At 44.2% G+C, this 18,478-nt stretch overlaps 2 protein-coding genes and 1 non-coding gene across 3 annotated transcripts; 1 reads left to right on the plus strand and 2 right to left on the minus strand.

The window, feature by feature from the left end:
• Nucleotides 1–8,374: 8,374 nt before the first annotated feature.
• On the plus strand, nucleotides 8,375–9,581 carry LOC118360433 (transcription factor HES-5-like). Its single transcript, XM_035739687.2, has 2 exons — nucleotides 8,375–8,493; nucleotides 8,619–9,581. Exons 1-2 carry the CDS (start codon nucleotides 8,431–8,433, stop codon nucleotides 9,072–9,074), a joined length of 519 nt encoding a protein of 172 aa, XP_035595580.1. The 5' UTR covers nucleotides 8,375–8,430; the 3' UTR covers nucleotides 9,075–9,581.
• A 906-nt stretch (nucleotides 9,582–10,487) lies between these two features.
• trnag-ucc (transfer RNA glycine (anticodon UCC)) lies at nucleotides 10,488–10,560 on the minus strand. Its single transcript has one exon. It is a non-coding gene; the product is annotated as a tRNA-Gly (tRNA).
• Nucleotides 10,561–10,738: 178 nt separating this feature from the next.
• LOC118361290 (taste receptor type 1 member 1-like) lies at nucleotides 10,739–16,406 on the minus strand. The gene is made up of 6 exons (XM_035741112.2): nucleotides 15,752–16,406; nucleotides 15,274–15,577; nucleotides 13,812–14,567; nucleotides 13,404–13,625; nucleotides 13,099–13,222; nucleotides 10,739–12,330 (listed from the first exon to the last, which is right to left on the minus strand). The coding sequence occupies exons 1-6, from the start codon at nucleotides 15,919–15,921 to the stop codon at nucleotides 11,405–11,407; spliced, it is 2,502 nt and encodes an 833-aa protein (XP_035597005.1). The 5' UTR covers nucleotides 15,922–16,406; the 3' UTR covers nucleotides 10,739–11,404.
• Nucleotides 16,407–18,478: the final 2,072 nt, after the last annotated feature.

Raw genomic sequence — 18,478 nt, forward strand, 5'->3', positions numbered from 1 at the left:
GTAGTAACCAAAAAGGTGTTAAACAACTCAAAATATATTTTATATTTGAGATTCTTCACTGTCGTAGCCACCCTTTACCTTGATGACAGCTTTGCACACTCTTGGCATTCTCTCAGCCAGCGTTATGAGGTAGTCACCTGGAATGCATTTCAATTAACAGTTGTGCTTTGTTAAAAGTTCATTTGTGGAATTTCTTTCCTTCTTAATGTGTTTGAGCCAATCAGTTGTGTTGTGTTGTTGGTCAATTTCTTCAACAGATGATCAGGTCTATATAATTATCAAACTTATACATATTGGTAGGAGAAAGGAAACACAGACTCTTTGTTTAAGTATAAAAATGATCCTTTAGTAATACAATTGCACTGTGGCTAGAAAAAACTACCTAGAAAGGCCAGGACCTAGGAAGGAACCTAGAGAGGAACCAGGCTATGAGGGGTGGCCAGTCTGGCTGTGCCGGGTGGACATTATACATTGAACATGGTCAAGATGTTCATAGATGACCAGCAGGGTCAAATAATAATAATCACAGTGGTTGTAGAGGGTGCAACAGGTCAGCACCTCAGTAGTAAATGTCAGTTGGCTTTTCATAGCCGATCATTCAGAGTATCTCTACCTCTCCTGCTGTCTCTAGAAAGTTGAAAACAGCTGGTCTGGGACAGGTAGCACGACCGGTGAAAAGGTCAGGGTTCCATAGCCGCAGGCAGAACAGTTGAAACTGGAGCAGCAGCACGACCAGGTGGACTGGGGACGGGAAGGAGTCATCAGGCCAGGTCCTGAGGCATGGTCTTAGGGCACAGGTCCTCCGAGAGAGACAGAGAAAGAAAGAGAGCAAGAAAGAGAAAAAGAGAGAGAGAATTAGAGAGATCATACTTAAATTCACACAGGACACCGGATAAGACAGGAGAAATACTCCATATATAACAGACTGACCCTAGCCCCCCGACACATAAATACTGGAGGCTGAGACAGGAGGGGTCGGGAGACACCGTGGCCCCGTCCGACGATACCCCTGGACAGGGCCAACAGGGCAGGGCCACTAAAGGGATATCTTCAACCACCAACTTACCATCCTGAGACAAGTATAGCCCACGAAGATCTCCCCCACGGTACAAACCCAAGGGGAGGCACCAACCAGGACAGGAAGATCAAGTCAGTGACTCAACCCACTCAAGTGACGCACCCATCCTAGGGACGGCATGGAAGAGCACCAGTAAGCCAGTGAGCCCCTGTAATAGGGTTTGAGGAAGAGAATCCCAGTGGAGAGGTTGGAACCTGCCAGGCAGAGACAGCAAGGGCGGTTCGTTGCTCCAGTCCCTTTCCGTTCACCGTCACACTCCTGGGCCAAACTACACTCAATCATAGGACCTACTGAAGAGATGAGTCTTCAATAAAGACTTAAAGGTTGAGACCGAGTCTGCGTCTCTCACATGGATAGGCAGACCATTCCATAAAAATTGAGCTCTATAGGAGAAAGCCCTGCCTCAAGCTGTTTGCTTAGAAATTCTAGGAACAGTAAGGAGGTCTGCGTCTTGTGACCGTAGCGTACATGTAGGTATGTACGGCAGGACCAAATCGGAAAGATAGGTAGGAACAAGCCCATGTAATGCTTTGTAGGTTAGCAGTAAAACCTTGAAATCAGCCCTTGCCTTAACGGGAAGCCAGTGTAGAGAGGCTAGCACTGGAGTAATATAGTCAAGATTCTAGCAGCCGTGTTTAGCACTAACTGAAATTTATTTAGTGCTTTATCCGGGTAGCCGGAAAGTAGAGCATTGCAGTAGTCTAACCTAGACGTGACAAAAGCATGGATGAATTTTTGGACGAAGTTTCTGATTTTTGCAATGTTACGTAGACGGAAAAAAGCTGTCCTTGAAACAGTCTTGATATGTTCGTCAAAAGAGAAATCAGGGTCCAGAGTAACGCTGAGGTCCTTCACAATTGTTTTTGAGACAACTCTACAACCATCAAGATTAATTATCAGATTCAACAGAAGATCGCTTTGTTTCTTGGGACCTAGAACTAGCATCTCTATTTTGTCTGAGTTTAAAAGTAGAACATTTGCCTCCATCTACTTCCTTATGTCTGAAACACAGGCTTCCAGGGCAGGCAATTTTGGGACTTCACCATGTTTCATCGAAATGTACAGCTGTGTGTCGTCCGCATAGCAGTGAAAGTTAACATTGTGTTTCCGAATGACATCCAAGAGGTAAAATATATAGTGAAAACAATAGTGGTCCTAAAACGGAACCTTGAGGAACACAAAAATGTACAGTTGATTTGTCAGAGGACAAACCATCCACAGAGACAAACTGATATATTTCCAACAGATAAGATCTAAACCAGGCCAGAACTTGTCTGTGTAGACCAATTTGGGTTTCCAATCTCTCCAAAAGAATGTGGTGAACGATGGTATCAAAAGCAGCACTAAGGTCTAGGACCACGAGGACAGATGCAGAGCCTCAGTCTGAAGCCATTAAAAGGTAATTTACCAACTTCACAAGTGCAGTCTCAGTGCTATGATGGGGTCTAAAACCAGACTGAAGAGTTTTGTATACATTGTTTGTCTTCAGGAAGACAGTGAGTTGCTGCGCAACAGCTTTTTCAAAAATGTTTGAGATGAACGAGAGATTTGATATAGGCCGATAGTTTTTATATTTTCTGGGTCAAGGTTTGGCTTTTTCAAGAGAGGCTTTATTACTGCCACTTTTAGTGAGTTTAGTACATATCCAGTGGATAGAGAGCTGTTTATTATGTTCAACATAGGAGAGCCAAGCACAGGAAGCAGCTATTCCAGTAGTTTAGCTGGAATAGGGTCCATTATGCAGCTTGAAGGTTTAGAGGCAATGATTATTTTCATCAATGTGTCAACAGATAAAGTACAAAAAAACTTGAGTGTCAGAGTTGTGCAGATTCGGGACAACTGAGCTTTGGAGGAATACGCAGATTTAAAAAAGGAGTCCCTAATTTGCTTTCTAATGATCATGATCTTCTCAGCAAAGAAGTTCATGAATTTAGCACTACTGAAGTGAAAGCCATCATCTCTTGCGGAATGTTGCTTTTTAGTTAGCTTCGCAACAGTATCAAAAATACATTTTGGATTGGTCTATTTTCCTCAATTAAGTTGGAAAAATGGGATGATCGAGCAGCAGTGAGGGCTCTTCAATACTGCACGGTACTGTCTTTCCAAGATAGTCAGAAGACTTCCAGTTTGGTGTAGCGTCATTTCCGTTCTAATTTTCTGGAAGCTTGCTTCAGAGCACGGGTATTTTCTTTATACCAGCGAGCTAGTTTCTTATGACAAATGTTTTTTGTTTTTAGGGGTGCGACTGCATCTAGGGTATTACGCAAAGTTAAATTGAGTTCCTCAGTTAGGTGGTTAACTGATTTTTGTACTCTGATGTCCTTGGGCAGGTGGAGGGAGTTTGGAAGGGCATCTAGGAATCTTTGGGTTGCCTGAGAATTTATAGCATTGATTTTGATGATCCTTGGTTGGGGTCTGAGCAGATTATTTGCGATTGCAAACGTAATGATATGGTGGTCCGATAGTCCAGGATTATGAGGAAAAACATTTAGATCCACAATATTTATTCCACGGGACAAAACTAGTTCCAGAGTATGAATGTGGCAGTGAGTAGGTCCGGAGACATGTGGGACAAAACCCACTGAGTCGAGGATGGCTCCAAAATACTTTTGGAGTGGGTCCGTGGACTTTTCCATGTGAATATTAAAGTCACCAAAAATTTGAATATTATCTGCCATGACTACAAGATCTGATAGGAGTTCAGGGAACTCAGTGAGGAACGCTGAGGCCTGTAAACAGTAGATATAAAAAGTGCTTGAGTAGATTGCATAGATTTCATGACGAGAAGCTCAAAAGACGAAAACGTCTGGGTTTTTTTTGTACATTGAAATTTGCTATCGTAAATGTTGGCAACACCTCTGCCTTCGCAGGATGCGCGGGGGATATGGTCACCAGTGTAACCAGGAGGTGAGGCCTCATTTAATACAATAAATTCATCAGGCTTAAGCCATGTTTCAGTCAGGCCAATCACATCAGGATTATGATCAGTGATTAGTTAATTGACTATAACTGCCTTTGAAGTGAGGGATCAACATTATGTAGCCCTATTTTGAGACGTGAGATATCACAATCTCTTTCAATAATGACAAGCATGGAGGAGGTCTTCCAGTGAGATTGCTAAAGCGAACACCACCATGTTAAATTTTGCCCGACCTAGATTGAGGCACAGACACGGTCTCAATAGGGATAGGTGAGCTGACAACACTGACTGTGCTAGTGGCAGACTCCACTAAGCTGGCAGGCTGGCTAACAGCTCTCATTGTGGAGTTAGAGTCCTGTCTATGTTCGTAGATAAGATGAGAGCACCCCTCCAGCTAGAATGGAGTCCATCACGCCTCAGCAGGCCAGGCTTGGTCCTGTTTGTGGGTGAGTCCCAGAAAGAGGGCCAATTATCTACAAAAACAGTTTTCAACCAGCAATTGTGTTGTGAGACTCTGCTGTAGAGCTCATCACTCCCCCTAACTGGGAGGGGGCCAGAGACAATTACTCAATGCCGACACATATTGCTAGCTGATTTACACGCTCTAGCTACAGTATGTTGCGCTTGGTGACCTCTGACTGTTTCATCCTAACATCGTTGAATCCGACTTGGATAACAATATCCCTTTACTCTCTACAGTGTAGAGTCTACACTCACCAGTTTTAGCTTAAGCCAGCACCATCTTCAGATTAGCCTTAACGTCAGTAACCCTGCCCCCTGGTAAACAGTGTATGATCGCTGGATGATTCGTTTTAAGTCTAATACTGCAGGTAATGGAGTCGCCAATGACTAGGGCTTTCCATTTGTCAGAGCTTATGGTGGGAGGCTTCAGCGTCCCAGACCCCGTAACGGGAGGAATAGAGACCAGAGAAGGCTCGGCCTCTGACTCCGACTCGTTGCTTAATAGGGAGAACATGTTGATAGTTTCCGTTGGCTGAATGAGCGACACTGGCTGAGTATTCCTACAGCATTTCCTTCCAGAAGCCATGAGAAAATTGTCAGGCTTCGGGGACTGTGCGAGGGGATTTATACAGCTATCTGTACTTATTGGTGGCACAGACGCTGTTTCATCCTTTCCTACAAGTAAATTGCCCTTGCCTAACGACTGCGTCTGAAGCTCGGCTTGCAGCACAGGTATCCTCGCCATAAGGCGATCATTCTCCTGTATATTATGAGTACAGCAACTGCAATTAGAAGGCATAATGTTAATGTTACTAATGTTAATGTTATCTTCGGCTGGTGAAGGTCCTGACGAACCACGTCCAGATAAAGCGCCCGGGGTGAATAAGTTAAATGAAAAAAGTTGAGCTAGGGAAAAAATGAACATATGAAACGGAAATTAAAAAGTAAAACACGTAAAGTTGGCAGGTAGCAAAGTAAGGTTAGCAACAAACCGCACAGCAGCATGTAAGCAAGTCTACAAGTTGTGAAAGCAAATGACGTCAAGGAACACAAAGACACAAGTATAGGGTCATAACGAACTGAACGAGTCTAAGTATCTTCTGACAGGTGACTGTTTTCATCAGGCTTGCGGCAGCCTTGTGTTCTCAGAAAACCAGTCGTATTCTCAGAACCTCAGACAGCCATGGTGGGGCCCAGACAGGAGGAGTTTGAGCGTAGGCGGTTTCCTGCCTTCTCATAGGGCACAACACTCAAGACAGGTTTTAACACACACACAGAGGCCTCGTGAGAGGAGACCTTACAGTTTATCATTAAACCAAGGTATGAGGCCTTGGTTTAACCCCTTCAGTGACAAGGTAGGGGTGGTATACAGAAGATAGCCCTATTTGGTAAAAGACCAAGTCCATATTATGGCAAGAACAGCTCAAATAAGCAAAGAGAAACGACTGTCCATCATTATTTAAAGACATGAAGGTCAGTCATTCCGGAAAATGTCAAGAACTTTGAAAGTTTCTTCAAGTGCAGTCAGAATAACCATCAAGTGCTATGATGAAACTAGCTCTCATGAGGACCGCCACAGGAAAGGAAGACCCAGAGTTACCTCTGCTGCAGAGGATAAGTTCATTAGCCTCAGAAATTGCAGCCCAAATAAATGCTTCGCAGAGTTCAAGTAACAGACACGTCTCAACATCAACTGGTCAGTTGAGACTGCATGAATCCGGTCTTTATGGTCAAATTGCTGCAAAGAAACCATTACTAAAGGACACCAATAAGAAGAAGAGACTTGCTTGGGCCAAGAAATGCGTATCCTTTTTATTGTGGCAAAAAGTTTGAAAGAAGTTTCTCAGGGTTAGTCCTGCAGATGGTCTGGCGGTGATTACGGAGCCCTCCCTCCCTCCAACCAGAGATCAAACACCGTGGCTAATGTGATGTGTAACAAGACACACTTCTATTGTCCCCTTATTGAGGCCGAATGGACAGAGAGTGTGGGAAACAGGAGCTAGCACACTCCCAAAGGCACAGGGCTGATGGGAACCTGCCTTACTCCACCACATGCCTGGCAGTCCAGAGTGTATGGCAGGAATTCAGACTGACTGTTGTCTATCTTTTGGTGGGTCACTGTTCACACACACTAAAAGACCCCAGACAAAGGCGAGCAAAAACCTTCCCGTCCCCACACTGTCAATGTGGTCAATGCACAGCTAGCCAAAACCTTCCCTTCCCCACACTATCAATGTGGTCAATGCACAAGCTAGCCAAAACCTTCCCTTCCCCACACTGTCAATGTGATCAATGCACAGCTAGCCAAAAGGGAATTTCTAGCCAACAGTTAAAAAATATTATTGTATAGATGTAGTTGGACAAATTCCCCTTTATGAGTAGTTTTAACACCATTGAAATGTTCAATATTCATCCAGGCCAAAGTGGAAGAAGAAGACAGGGCGCTCTTGTAGCTCTTTGTCGATGTGCAAGGCCCCATTAACTTGATTTTTTCCCCAGATGGTCTGTGACATAGGGTTTCTGTTTGTCCTGCAACAAAGGATCAATTAACATTCCCAATGGGACATTGAGGGAGCGGCCTGGCTTTTGTAGCTCATCTACCCCAGTGCTAGGGACTGGTGGGAAACTAGGGAGAGTAGTCTCCTCACAGCGCCCACAGGCCAGGCCAGACATGTGTGACCTTTGCACTGCCTGAAACACAGCCATTGCACTCTGCCAGTGACTGTGGCATTGTCCCCAGTCTCCCCACTCTGGTCCAGCAGCACATAGTCCGACATTGAACACAGTCTGGGATTTTTCTTGGGAAAGTAACCATTTATCTTATTAGTTACAATGTTATACTGTAGTTCCTCTTCTTTGTATTTAATGCCACGATATTTACCGTCTACGAGATAAAATACCTCTTTAGTCATACTTTGAATTGGAAAAATACACTAAAACACTTGTTGTGGGACAAAGCATTCTAGAATTAATCTTTCCTGGGGGGCAATAAATCCACATGTGGGCATGAGTTGTCATGAGCTTTCCCACACTCGACAGCCAATGAGAACAGAGGTATAGACAATAGATAACACAATGGTTATATGTCAACTGTCTGTCAACGTGGAGGCTACTTGTCTGGACGAAGTGTGTGGGGTGTGTGGGGTGTGTGACAAAAGGTTTGATATATACGTAAGTGTGTGTAACTCCCACATTCCAACACAGCGACAGACATCTGTGTCTATGTGAATGTTTTCTTCATCAGACATGAGCATCCTTTAGCATTAGCATCATTTTTATAACAACACAAGCCCAATGGTTACGATACCACTAACTTTCAAAAGTGTTGTAACCACACTGTTGCAGTACTGACTGCATATGAATTGTATCCAAATTGTATGTTTTTTTATTGAAACTATGCGACAATTCAACTAATGTTGGGTTAATTACAACAATAACATTGTCTGGAGAGAAAGATAACTCTCCAGAGTAATGTTATTTTGTAATTATACTGGCGAGATTGTGTTAGAAATGAAAGGGTTCTGAAATTACTCAGATCTTTTTTTTATGGTATAAATGACCCTCTTTTAAGAGGGCTCTTCCCTTCAGAAGTGTGTTGGCTTTTAACTTGTTTTCACGCCATAGTTTTCTAATTTGATAGGTATGAAAACCGAGATGTGATGTTAATTGCATGTATAATGGCTTAACCTATTCATCCATTAATCAGTAGTTAATAGTTTATCTTGGGAAACATCTCTGTGTTGCCTCTACTACCCCATAATCCATCAAGTTATTGATGTTTCTCCTATTGTTGCGATGGGCGGCCCTGTGGTCTCAGTAGTGTGGGAACCCCAGCCTGGTCTGGGCCACATGGCTTTGTCATGGTAATCTCCTGCTATATAAAGGGGGAGAGATCCCTTAGAGGGCCCAGACCACACTGCGGCCCAAGAGAACTAGCAGACAGACCTGTCACTCTCTCACACCTACAGACATGGCTCCCTGTTCAACCAACTTCTCTTTCCAGCACCTGAGGTTCGCAGAAAAAGACATTAAGGTATGCAAATGATGTTCAATCAATGTGTATATACAGTATAAAGTGTGTATGTTTATTGTGGCTTTTTCAGGTTATTGATGTCATATTAGAGCTGTAGACTAATCAAATGTTCTTCTCTGCGTCAGATAAGGAAACCCATCGTGGAGAAGATGCGTCGGGATCGCATCAACGGCTGCATCGAGCAGCTCAAGCTCATCCTGGAGAAGGAGTTCCACAAACAGGACCCCAACACCAAGCTGGAGAAAGCCGACATCCTGGAGATGACCGTGAGCTTCCTGAGGCAGCAGCTGCAGCCGGATCCATCTCAGAGGGACTACGGCGAGGGTTATTCACAGTGTTGGAGGGAGTCTCTGCAGTTCCTGTCCGGAAGCCCCAAGAGAGACACCACTTCCATCATCACCTCGGCTGGACCTCTTCAGGGGCTCCAGCAGCGGCTCTCCACCCAGGTCCAGAGATCCATCCAGCAGCGCCCAGTGGTCCATTCCACCTCTCCAGTCTCCTCCACCCTCCGACCCACCACTAACACCAACACCACGCTCCACGACACAGGAGCTAAAGGCCCAGTCTGGAGGCCCTGGTAGAGAAAGACGGTGGACTGAAGTCACTCGAAAACCTGAGGGAAACAATGGACTGTATGTCCCTCACTGTGTAGGAAATATGCATTTCCAACCTGCTCAACCGTTGTGGGTTTCCTGAGCTCTTATTTTCTCATCACATTGATGGACAGATGTGTGTGGCACATTCGGGGCATATTTGAGGGTAGTCATTGAGTTATGATCTATTATTGTGAAATGTGCATTTTTTCCCTTACTCCAATGGAGTCTATGTGTTATATGATAGATGTAACAGCATCTACAATAGGCTACTGTATTTTTTACATCAATTCTTTGAGGATATTTCTCTATCGTTATTCATTGTTTTGTTATCTTATGGATGTATCTTTTATAAAAGGCAATAGAATGTTGGTATGCTTTGTAATAGTACCGTTATTGTTTTATATTGCATTTAAAGAAGCTCTTAAAACTATGTATGACATTTGTATGACAATAAAACTACAATCAATTTTAAATAAATAATAACCTTTTGTCCGGGATTGTGATTTTTGACCAAATTGTAGTGGATCTTTTGCATTCCATACATTTTGTTCTAACTAGTTCATTTGACCCTTCTCCATGAAATGTTTTGTCAAATTTGACTAACAAATTTAAGAAAATCCACATTTAACTTTTGCAATTGTTACCCCCTAAGAATCTTGGTTTAAGTATGAACGTTTTGCATGATCAAATGAGACAGTTTTACACATTAAAGTGCAATACTACCACTTTTAAAACCTAATTTATTATCTCCATCACCATATCAGTGTCTGCATATGGTAACAGTGTCTATCGTGTCTACATATATTTACATGTTTTGTAAATATGGTGTCCACCTGGCTAGAAAAACTCATTGCATGTTTTGAAAATAATTTTTTTAACTTTTAATTCTTGTTGATGTCATCGAATAAGACATTTTTTAGGACCTTTCTTCTTATCTTCAAATCAAATCAAATTTGATTTGTCACACATGGTTAGCAGATGTTAATGCGAGTGTAGCGAAGTGCTTGTGCTTCTAGTTCCGACCATGCAGTAATATCTAACAAGTAATCTAACAATTTCACAACAACTACCTTATACACACAAGTGTAAAGGAATGAATAAGAATATGTACATAAAAATATATGGATGAGCGATGGCCGAATGGCATAAGCAAGGGGCAGTAGATGGTATAGAGTACAGTATATACATATGAGTAATGTAGGGTATGTAAACATGATATAAAGTGGCATTGTTTAAAGTGGCTAGTGACACATTTATTACATCCCATTTCTAATTATTAAAGTAGCTAGAGATGAGTCTGTATGTTGGCAGCAGCCACTCAACGTTAGTGGTGGCTGTTTAACAGTCTGATGGCCTTGAGATAGAAGCTGGTTTTCAGTCTCTCGGTTAAATAACGCGTGGTTCTACTGGGGCTTGAACCCAGGACTTTCTGCATGGAAAGCAGATGTGATAACCACTACACTATGGAACCACATGTAGAAATGTGCAGTTTTCATGTAGACCGTAGACACTGGTATGGTGCGGGAGATAAATAAGGGTAAAATTAACTTAAAATTAACTGGGCAAGTCAGTAAAATAATTCATAATGACTATGAAGTTGAAAAATGGTGGAATTTCCCTTTAATGAAATACAAAGAAGGAAAACTAGGTCATTTTATTAGTTGGTTTATTCATTTCAAATAGCGCTATACAAAGAAAAGGTTATTAATTGATTTAAGCATAAATAATCATATGCATATTCTTCAAATAGACTACTGAGTCACACACTTATGGGACTATGGGACATGTGTATGGGTCTTTGGGATAGCTGGGTTTAAATCAGAGGCTTACAGGCTATCTATCCCATTAAGCTCCTGAAACCTGCCACCACAGATGCCCAGTGAGAGGGCACACATACAGGCAGGCACTCACACCAACAGAAGGCGAGGCACCTCTCTATGGCCTGCCCACGCTACCACTTTCTGTTCTTGTAAAGAGAGGCCAAACATATGCCACACAGACACTGAAAAAAAAGTGCACAACACCAGATGCTGCCAAAGAGGTTTAGCTTTGGTTTTCTGAATTCTCCCCAGTAAAAACACACACTTAGCTAAGTCGAAAGGGAGTGCATTAGAAAGCTAACCTCATAACTACATTACAACCATGTTAGAGAACATTATACATACATTTAAATGTGCACGGTCAACATTTACTTTCTCCTTAGCTAAGAGCAGAGCAACATGTACTACGGCATTTTTAAAGCCATCTACCTATGCAATGGATTGGGAATAAGTATCCGGAAATACAAAAGGCAATCTATGATAAGCACATATCTCTCACTGTTTGTTCATGGTATACATCTGAATACAGTTTTGGAAATGGGCCGTTGTGTTCATTTGGGGCCTCAGCACCATGATGTAGACCTTGGGCATGAAATAACCACCGAGAATACCGAGCACACTGGACACTATGGCCAGCACATGCATGGCCATGGCAAACTCTGCCCTTGTGACAAAATAGATGGTGAAGAAGCTGATCCAGGAGATCATGTAGACCATGAGACTAAAGGTGATACATTTGGCCTCATTATAGTTGGCTGGCAGGTCTTTGCCCATGTAACTGAAGGAGAAACAGAGCATGCTGAGCGCAGAGACGTAGGCTAGTTCTATCATGGCACCGAAAGAGAGGGTGTTACTACACTCTGTGACAATGCAGTTGGAGTAGAAGTCCACGTCCTGGGAGGGGTACGGGGGGGTTAGAGCAACCCGGAGCGCAGAGATCGACAACACTGTCATGGACACGACAAGGACGGTGACTTCAGGCCCGTGGTTCTTAGCCCAGGTATCATAGGCACGGGGCAGCTTGGAAGACAGCTTAAAGATGCAGACCACTTGGAAGGAGCGCACGGTGACGCACGCCAGACACACGGTGAAGCTGAAGACGAAGAGGGGCTGCTTGAGGAGGCAGGCGGGCCGAGACGGGAGGCCAAAGTGGCACAGGGCGCTGGCGGCCGCCGCGGTTAGGGCCAGAAGCATCACCAGGCAGGTGCGCCCGCCAGCCGACTTGGCCACAGGGGTGCCCAGGTTGAGGAGGAAGACGACCCCTGACCCAAGGGTCATGAACAGGGTCAGAGCCAGGAGGACCAGCAGAGCAAGAGACAGGGGGGCGTCCCAAGCCAGCAGCAGGACCGTCCGATCCAGACACACCTTGCTCGCCTCTGTGGACCACTGGTGGAGCTCACACGCCTGACACCAGGTAGATCCTAAAGAGTGACATATATATCATAACATCAAGGCTGGGGTCAGTTCAAAATGTACAGGATTTATTTGAGTTCAACCAGTTCAGAAGATGAAGGTGTTTACATTCATGAATTGAGTTAACCTATATCCTCAGTATTGATTTAAAAACAGATATCACTGATCACCATCAGAGACAGTTGCACTATCACTGTTGTTCTAGTTGTGCTACTGCCAGCTGCTTGCTATAGATCATGGGTGTCGAACTATCTTTTCCCCCCGGGGGGCCGCATTCAGTCTTCAACGAGGTCTGGAGTTTGTTCTATTTCCATGCCGTCAAAATTAGCTATAAATAGTCCTCTATCCATCGTTTTGGGGAACTTTTGATGATCTCTGACTGTGCACTGTGATTATTAGTGAGCTGCACAGTGAAAAAAACTGTTAATATAGGTCCATTATCGTTTCTACACATATTAGATTTGGTTTTAGTCATTTTAAAGTATATTGAGTTTGTAGCCCCCCCCCTCCTATTTTATTTTTACCTCCCCAATTTTTTGGACCCCCCCGCCCACACCCTAAAAATGTACAATTACATTTTTTATTTTTATCCTCACACTCACCCGTGGGCCAGACTGGACCCCAGGCGGTGTGTTTGACACCCCTGCTATAGCGACAGTTTATGAGAGGGGCAACATCCGCCACCCGCTGGACACTTTTAAACAGCACAATTCAAATCACTACAGATAGAGGATGAACTATGGATGTGCCCAGTGGGTGTATGACAGTAATCTCACCAGTACTGTTGAGGAAGGTGTGAGCAGGACAGGCCAGGCAGTCGAAGCAGCACTTGTGTTGTCCTGTCTGCAGCTTCCTGTGACCTGTAGGGCATTCTGGAGAGCATATTGACGGAGGCACCTCCTGGACACAACCACAATAAATACAACACACACACACACAGGTTTTCCAAGTCCACATGCAACCATGGTTTACACTCTCTATGACTAGTTTCTACAATTCTAGTACCCAAAATCATTCTGCAATTGCATCTGACAATGGATTGTAATACTACTGTGTAAATACTGTAATATTGTGGCTATACTTTTCCCAGGTTGTCAATGTCACTAGCCCATTCAATTTGAGCAGGGTCCACTGTGAGGTCAGTGGGGTCTGGAGTGTAAGAGCCCACCACTCGGAGAGACCACTCTGTTCCCCTCCAAACCCAGGTCACGATGTCATATCCTGTGGGCGGGTCTCCGTTCTCATCAAAGTACACAGAGGAGTTCCCAACAGAGAATCTCACCTGCTTTAACAGTGGCAGAAGCTGAGGGAGAGAGAGGAAGAAAAGCATGCGCCAATTTAAACATGACTGTAACAGGCCTGGGATAGTGAACATTGTTCATTGTAGATTTCCAATAGCACATCGATATCAAGTGTGTCGTGAACGTGTGCTCACTTTCTTCAGAGTGGGCTTTTTGACTTACAGTACCATCATTTTGAAAACACTCACCTGCCAAGGTTGTACTTCAATCTTTTGGCATTCACCTGAGTCACAACCAAGTGCTTGGTGCAGGGCATGGGCCACAGCATATACAGCCTTGTAAACATTATAAGAGGATGTCATGTCATAGCCATCCAAAGAGAAGTTTTTTACTGCCATGCTATAGAGATCCGTATTTTGCAAACAGTCAACCCTCAGGTCCATCATGCCATTGGAGGTGTCCCTAAGTAACTTTGAAACAACATGGCTTTCGAACGTCTCAAACCCAGCTATGGCTGCGTATTTGATGGAGATGCCTAGAACAGTTCCGATGGTGTGAATCCCTGGTATCCCCGACACTAGAGTGGCCACTGACCAGTCCTCTGTCCCTATCCACACCTTGCCAGTTACACCCTGCTCTATGACAAATGGGAAGAACCCACTAACTTTGCTTTTGCTGGAGAAGACAACAATAGTGTTGACCTTGGTCTTCAAGATGCCCTTGACAATGCTCCTCATGGTCTGATTGGTGGCTGAGGTGAGGTCGGGGATGACTCCTTGGTAGGCGATGCAGATGTCGTAGTAGGCCGCCTGTTGGGAGAGCCTCTGCATGCCCTGGAGGCCGTAGGAGTTATCACTGCCCAGTAGCACGATCCAGGTCCAGTTAAAACGGACCAGCAGCTGGATCATGGCGTCCACCTGGTTCCTGTCACTGGGGATGGTGCGGAAGAAGGATGGGTAGAGGTGCTTGTTGCTCAGCAATTCGTTTGTGGCTTCATAGGATATCTAGAAGAAAAAAATCACAAATAGGAGGACCAGGAGAGGGGACCAGAAGGAGGAGGACCAGAAGGAGGAGGACCAGAAGGAGGAGGACCAGAAGGGGGACCAGGAGGAGGAGGACCAGATGGGGGACCAGGAGGAGGAGGACCAGAAGGGGGACCAGGAGGAGGAGAACCAGGAGGAGGAGGACCAGAAGGGTGACCAGGAGGAGGAGCACCAGAAAGGGGGACCAGGAGGAGGAGGACCAGAAGGGGGGGAACAGGAGGAGGAGGACCAGATGGGGGACCAGGAGGAGGAGAACCAGGGGGAGGAGGACCAGAAGGGTGACCAGGAGGAGGAGGACCAGAAGGGGGGACCAGGAGGAGGAGGACCAGAAGGGGGACCAGGAGGAGGAGGACCAGGAGGAGGAGAACCAGGAGGAGGAGGACCAGAAGGGTGACCAGGAGGAGGAGGACCAGAAGGGGGACCAGGAGGAGGAGGACCAGAAGGGGGGGGGGACCAGGAGGAGGAGGAAGAAGAAGAAATAAAGGGCACATAAATGGAAAAAAAATGTGAAATCATAGGAGGCAAGACATTTAAAAATATAAATAGAAGAACAATAGAAGACAAAAACAAATGGTCACAAATGTGTTCCATTCTCAGTCTAGAGGGCAAACAGATTAGCGTTAGTTTCACCAGTTACCAATAACTGAACTTGGGAAATACAATGTACCTGTGGCACCAGATAGGAGCCCAGCATTGCAGCCGGGGGAAAGGTATAACTGCTACTATCAGGCCCAATCACTGCCACTGCTCTCTGGTCACCACCCGTCTTGTTCCCTGAAGTTCTCTGTAACTGTTGGGCCAGGAGGTCCAGAGTGGCCAGGACACTGGCTGGTGTATTGCAGATGTCATACGCCTGGTAACCCAGCGTCACCCCTGGGAGAAGATGTTGGTTTTTGGTGCCGTTGTTGATCTCCTCCACAGCGAATCTCATGGCTTGTATCAAATGATAGCCATGTTTATTAGATTTGCCTCTGAATAGGAGTGAATTGATTGCAAGCAGAATAAAAAGACATTACAACATAAATCCATTATCGAAAGAAAGTGATTGAGTCAAACAACAATAACTCACTGATGGTCTAAAATGAACTAAAATGCCAGGGAAATAGATAAACAACGTCCTCTTGTGAGATCTTTATTGGACTTACTTTTTGCAGGCTTCCATGTCTGGTAGGTTGGAACCGGAGGTGGCTAAATTGTGGAGCGGAAAGAGACACGAGATGGAGTAGTCCCCTGAAAGCTGCAGACTGGTTCCCTCAGTCAGCTGGTGGCCAGTCAGGACCAGTACCAACCAGCCCAGGACGACACACACACCCATTCCGCAACCTCAACAACCCTCAGCTCTGAACTGGAACTACGGGCAATCTACCTCTTCTTATGTTAGGGTGGATGGGTGGAGTGGAAAGAAGGTGGAATGGAGGGAGAGAAGGAGGGAGGGGGGTCTGGATGTCGAGGGTTTTGCATCTTTCCCGGTGATGGTGATGGAGTGAGGGTGTGCACATTTGCATTTTAAGATTTGTTTTTCATACAGTAGAGTTAGCTTTCCATTGAAATGAACTGCATGATTGTAATAGCCCATGAAAGAGGAGACCGGTGTGTCAATATCAATCACAGTCAAGTGACAGTGCAATTAAATGGTGTTCGACTGTAGTTACATTGCAGTATCGGTGGTATGTTGGACTCAAGGTGCAGACTGGGCCACTAAGGTGCAGGAGAGAAGAAGAGAGCCACTGCACACTTAGAAGCAATGCAAATGTCATATTGTAGCTAACCTTTCAGTCAAAGCAATGTAAATCCGAGCTGGTTTAGTGTTTCTGTCTGTTTTGTTATGAGGGACCATGTCTATGTTCCCTCTGCCTTATGTTCTATCAAATAACATCAAATAAAATATATTTATGAAGTGCTTTTTACATCAGCAGACGTCACAGAGTGCTTTACAGAAACCCTTCCTAAAACCCCATACAGCAAGCAATGCAGATGTAGAAGCACGGTGGCTAGGATAAACTCCCCAGAAAGGCAGGAACATAGGAAGAAACCTGGAGAGGAACCAGGCTCTGGGTGGTGGCCAGTCCTCTTCTGGTTGTGACGGGTGGAGATAGAACATGACCATTAAGGCCAGATTCTTCTTCAATATGTTCAAACGTTCATAGATGACCAGCAGGGTCATTCAGAGGTCGAGACGGCCCTCAGAGCAGCCTCAATTCATCTGGGCATGGACTCTACAAGGTATCGAAAGCATTCCACAAGGATGCTTGCCTATACATTTACATTTAAGTCATTTTACCTTAGTACCCATGTTGACTCCAATGCTTCCCACAGTTGTGGAGAGGTGGAAAAAGTTCCCAATTGTCATACTTGAGTTAAAGTAAAGACACCTTAATAGAAAATGACTCAAGTATAAAAGGGAAAGTCATCCAGTAAAATACTACTTGAGTAAAAGTATAAAAGTATTTGGTTTTAAATATACTTGAGTATCAAAAGTAAATGTAATTGCAAAAATATACTTAAGTATCAAAAGTAAGAGTATGAATAATTTCAAATTGCTTATATTAAGCAAAGTAGATGGCACAATTGCCTTGTTTTTTATTTATTTACGAAAATCCAGGGGCACACTAAAACAACCAAACGTTATTTACAAACAAAGCATATGTGTTTAGTGAGTCCGCCAAATCAGAGGCAATAGGGATGACCATGGATGTTCTCTCGATAAGCGTGACAATTGGACCATTTTACCTGTCCTGCTAAGCATTTGAATGTAATGAGTACTTTTGGGTTTCAGGGAAAATGTATGGAGTAAAAAGTATATTATTTCCTTTAGGAATATAGTAGGGTAAAAGTAAAAGTTGTCAAAAATACAAATAGTGAAATACAGATTCCCTACAAAACGACTTAAGTAGTTAGGTAGTATTTTTACTAAAGTTGGCTGGATGTCATTTGGGTGGTGGACCATTTTCTTGAATGTTCTGTATACTCAATGTATAAAAATAAACATTTTTGCTAATTGTGCTAAAAAGAGTTACACACATTGCTCTTTGCACGATGTTCGCGCTCTGCCATGGACTGACTCCTACATACAATATATACAGTGCATTCGGAAACAATTCAGACCCCTCTACTTTTTCTACATTTTACATTACATTTACAAGTTACAGCCTTATCTTAAAATGGATTAAATATTTTTTTTATCCATCATCAATATACACACAATACCCCATAATGATAAAGCAAAAACAGGCTTTTAGAAATGTATTAAATACAAAAAAATGGAAATATCACATTTACATAAGTATTCAGACCCTTTACTCAGTATTTTGTTGAAGCGACTTTGGCAGCGATTACAGCATCAAGTCTTCTTGGGTATAACGCTACAAGCTTGGCACACCTGTATTTGGGGAGTTTCTCCCATGCTTCTCTGCAGATCGTCTCAAGCTCTATCATGTTGTATGCGGAGATATTTTCAGGTCTCTCTAGAGATGTTCGATTGGGTTCAAGTCCAGGCTCTGGCCGGGCCACTCAAGGACATTGAGACTTGTCCCAAAGCCACTCCTGCATTGTCTCGGCTGTGCGCCTAGGGTCGTTAACCTGTTGGAAGGTCAACCTTCGCCCTCAGTCTGAGGCCCTGAGCGCTCTGGAGCAGGTTGTCATCAAGGATCTCGCTGTACTTTGCTCCGTTCATCATTCCCTCGATCCTGACTAGTCTCTCAGTCCCTGCCACTGAAAAACATCCCCACAGCATGATGCTGCCTCCACCATGCTTCACTGATGGGATGGTGCCACGTGACACTTGGCATTCAGGCCAAAAAGTTCAATCTTGGTTTCATCCAAACAGAGAATCTTGTTTCTCATGGTCTGAGAGCGGGCTGTCATGAGCCTTT

This window comes from Oncorhynchus keta, chromosome 28 (assembly GCF_023373465.1).
Source record: "Oncorhynchus keta strain PuntledgeMale-10-30-2019 chromosome 28, Oket_V2, whole genome shotgun sequence".
NCBI classification, from domain to species: domain Eukaryota; kingdom Metazoa; phylum Chordata; class Actinopteri; order Salmoniformes; family Salmonidae; genus Oncorhynchus; species Oncorhynchus keta.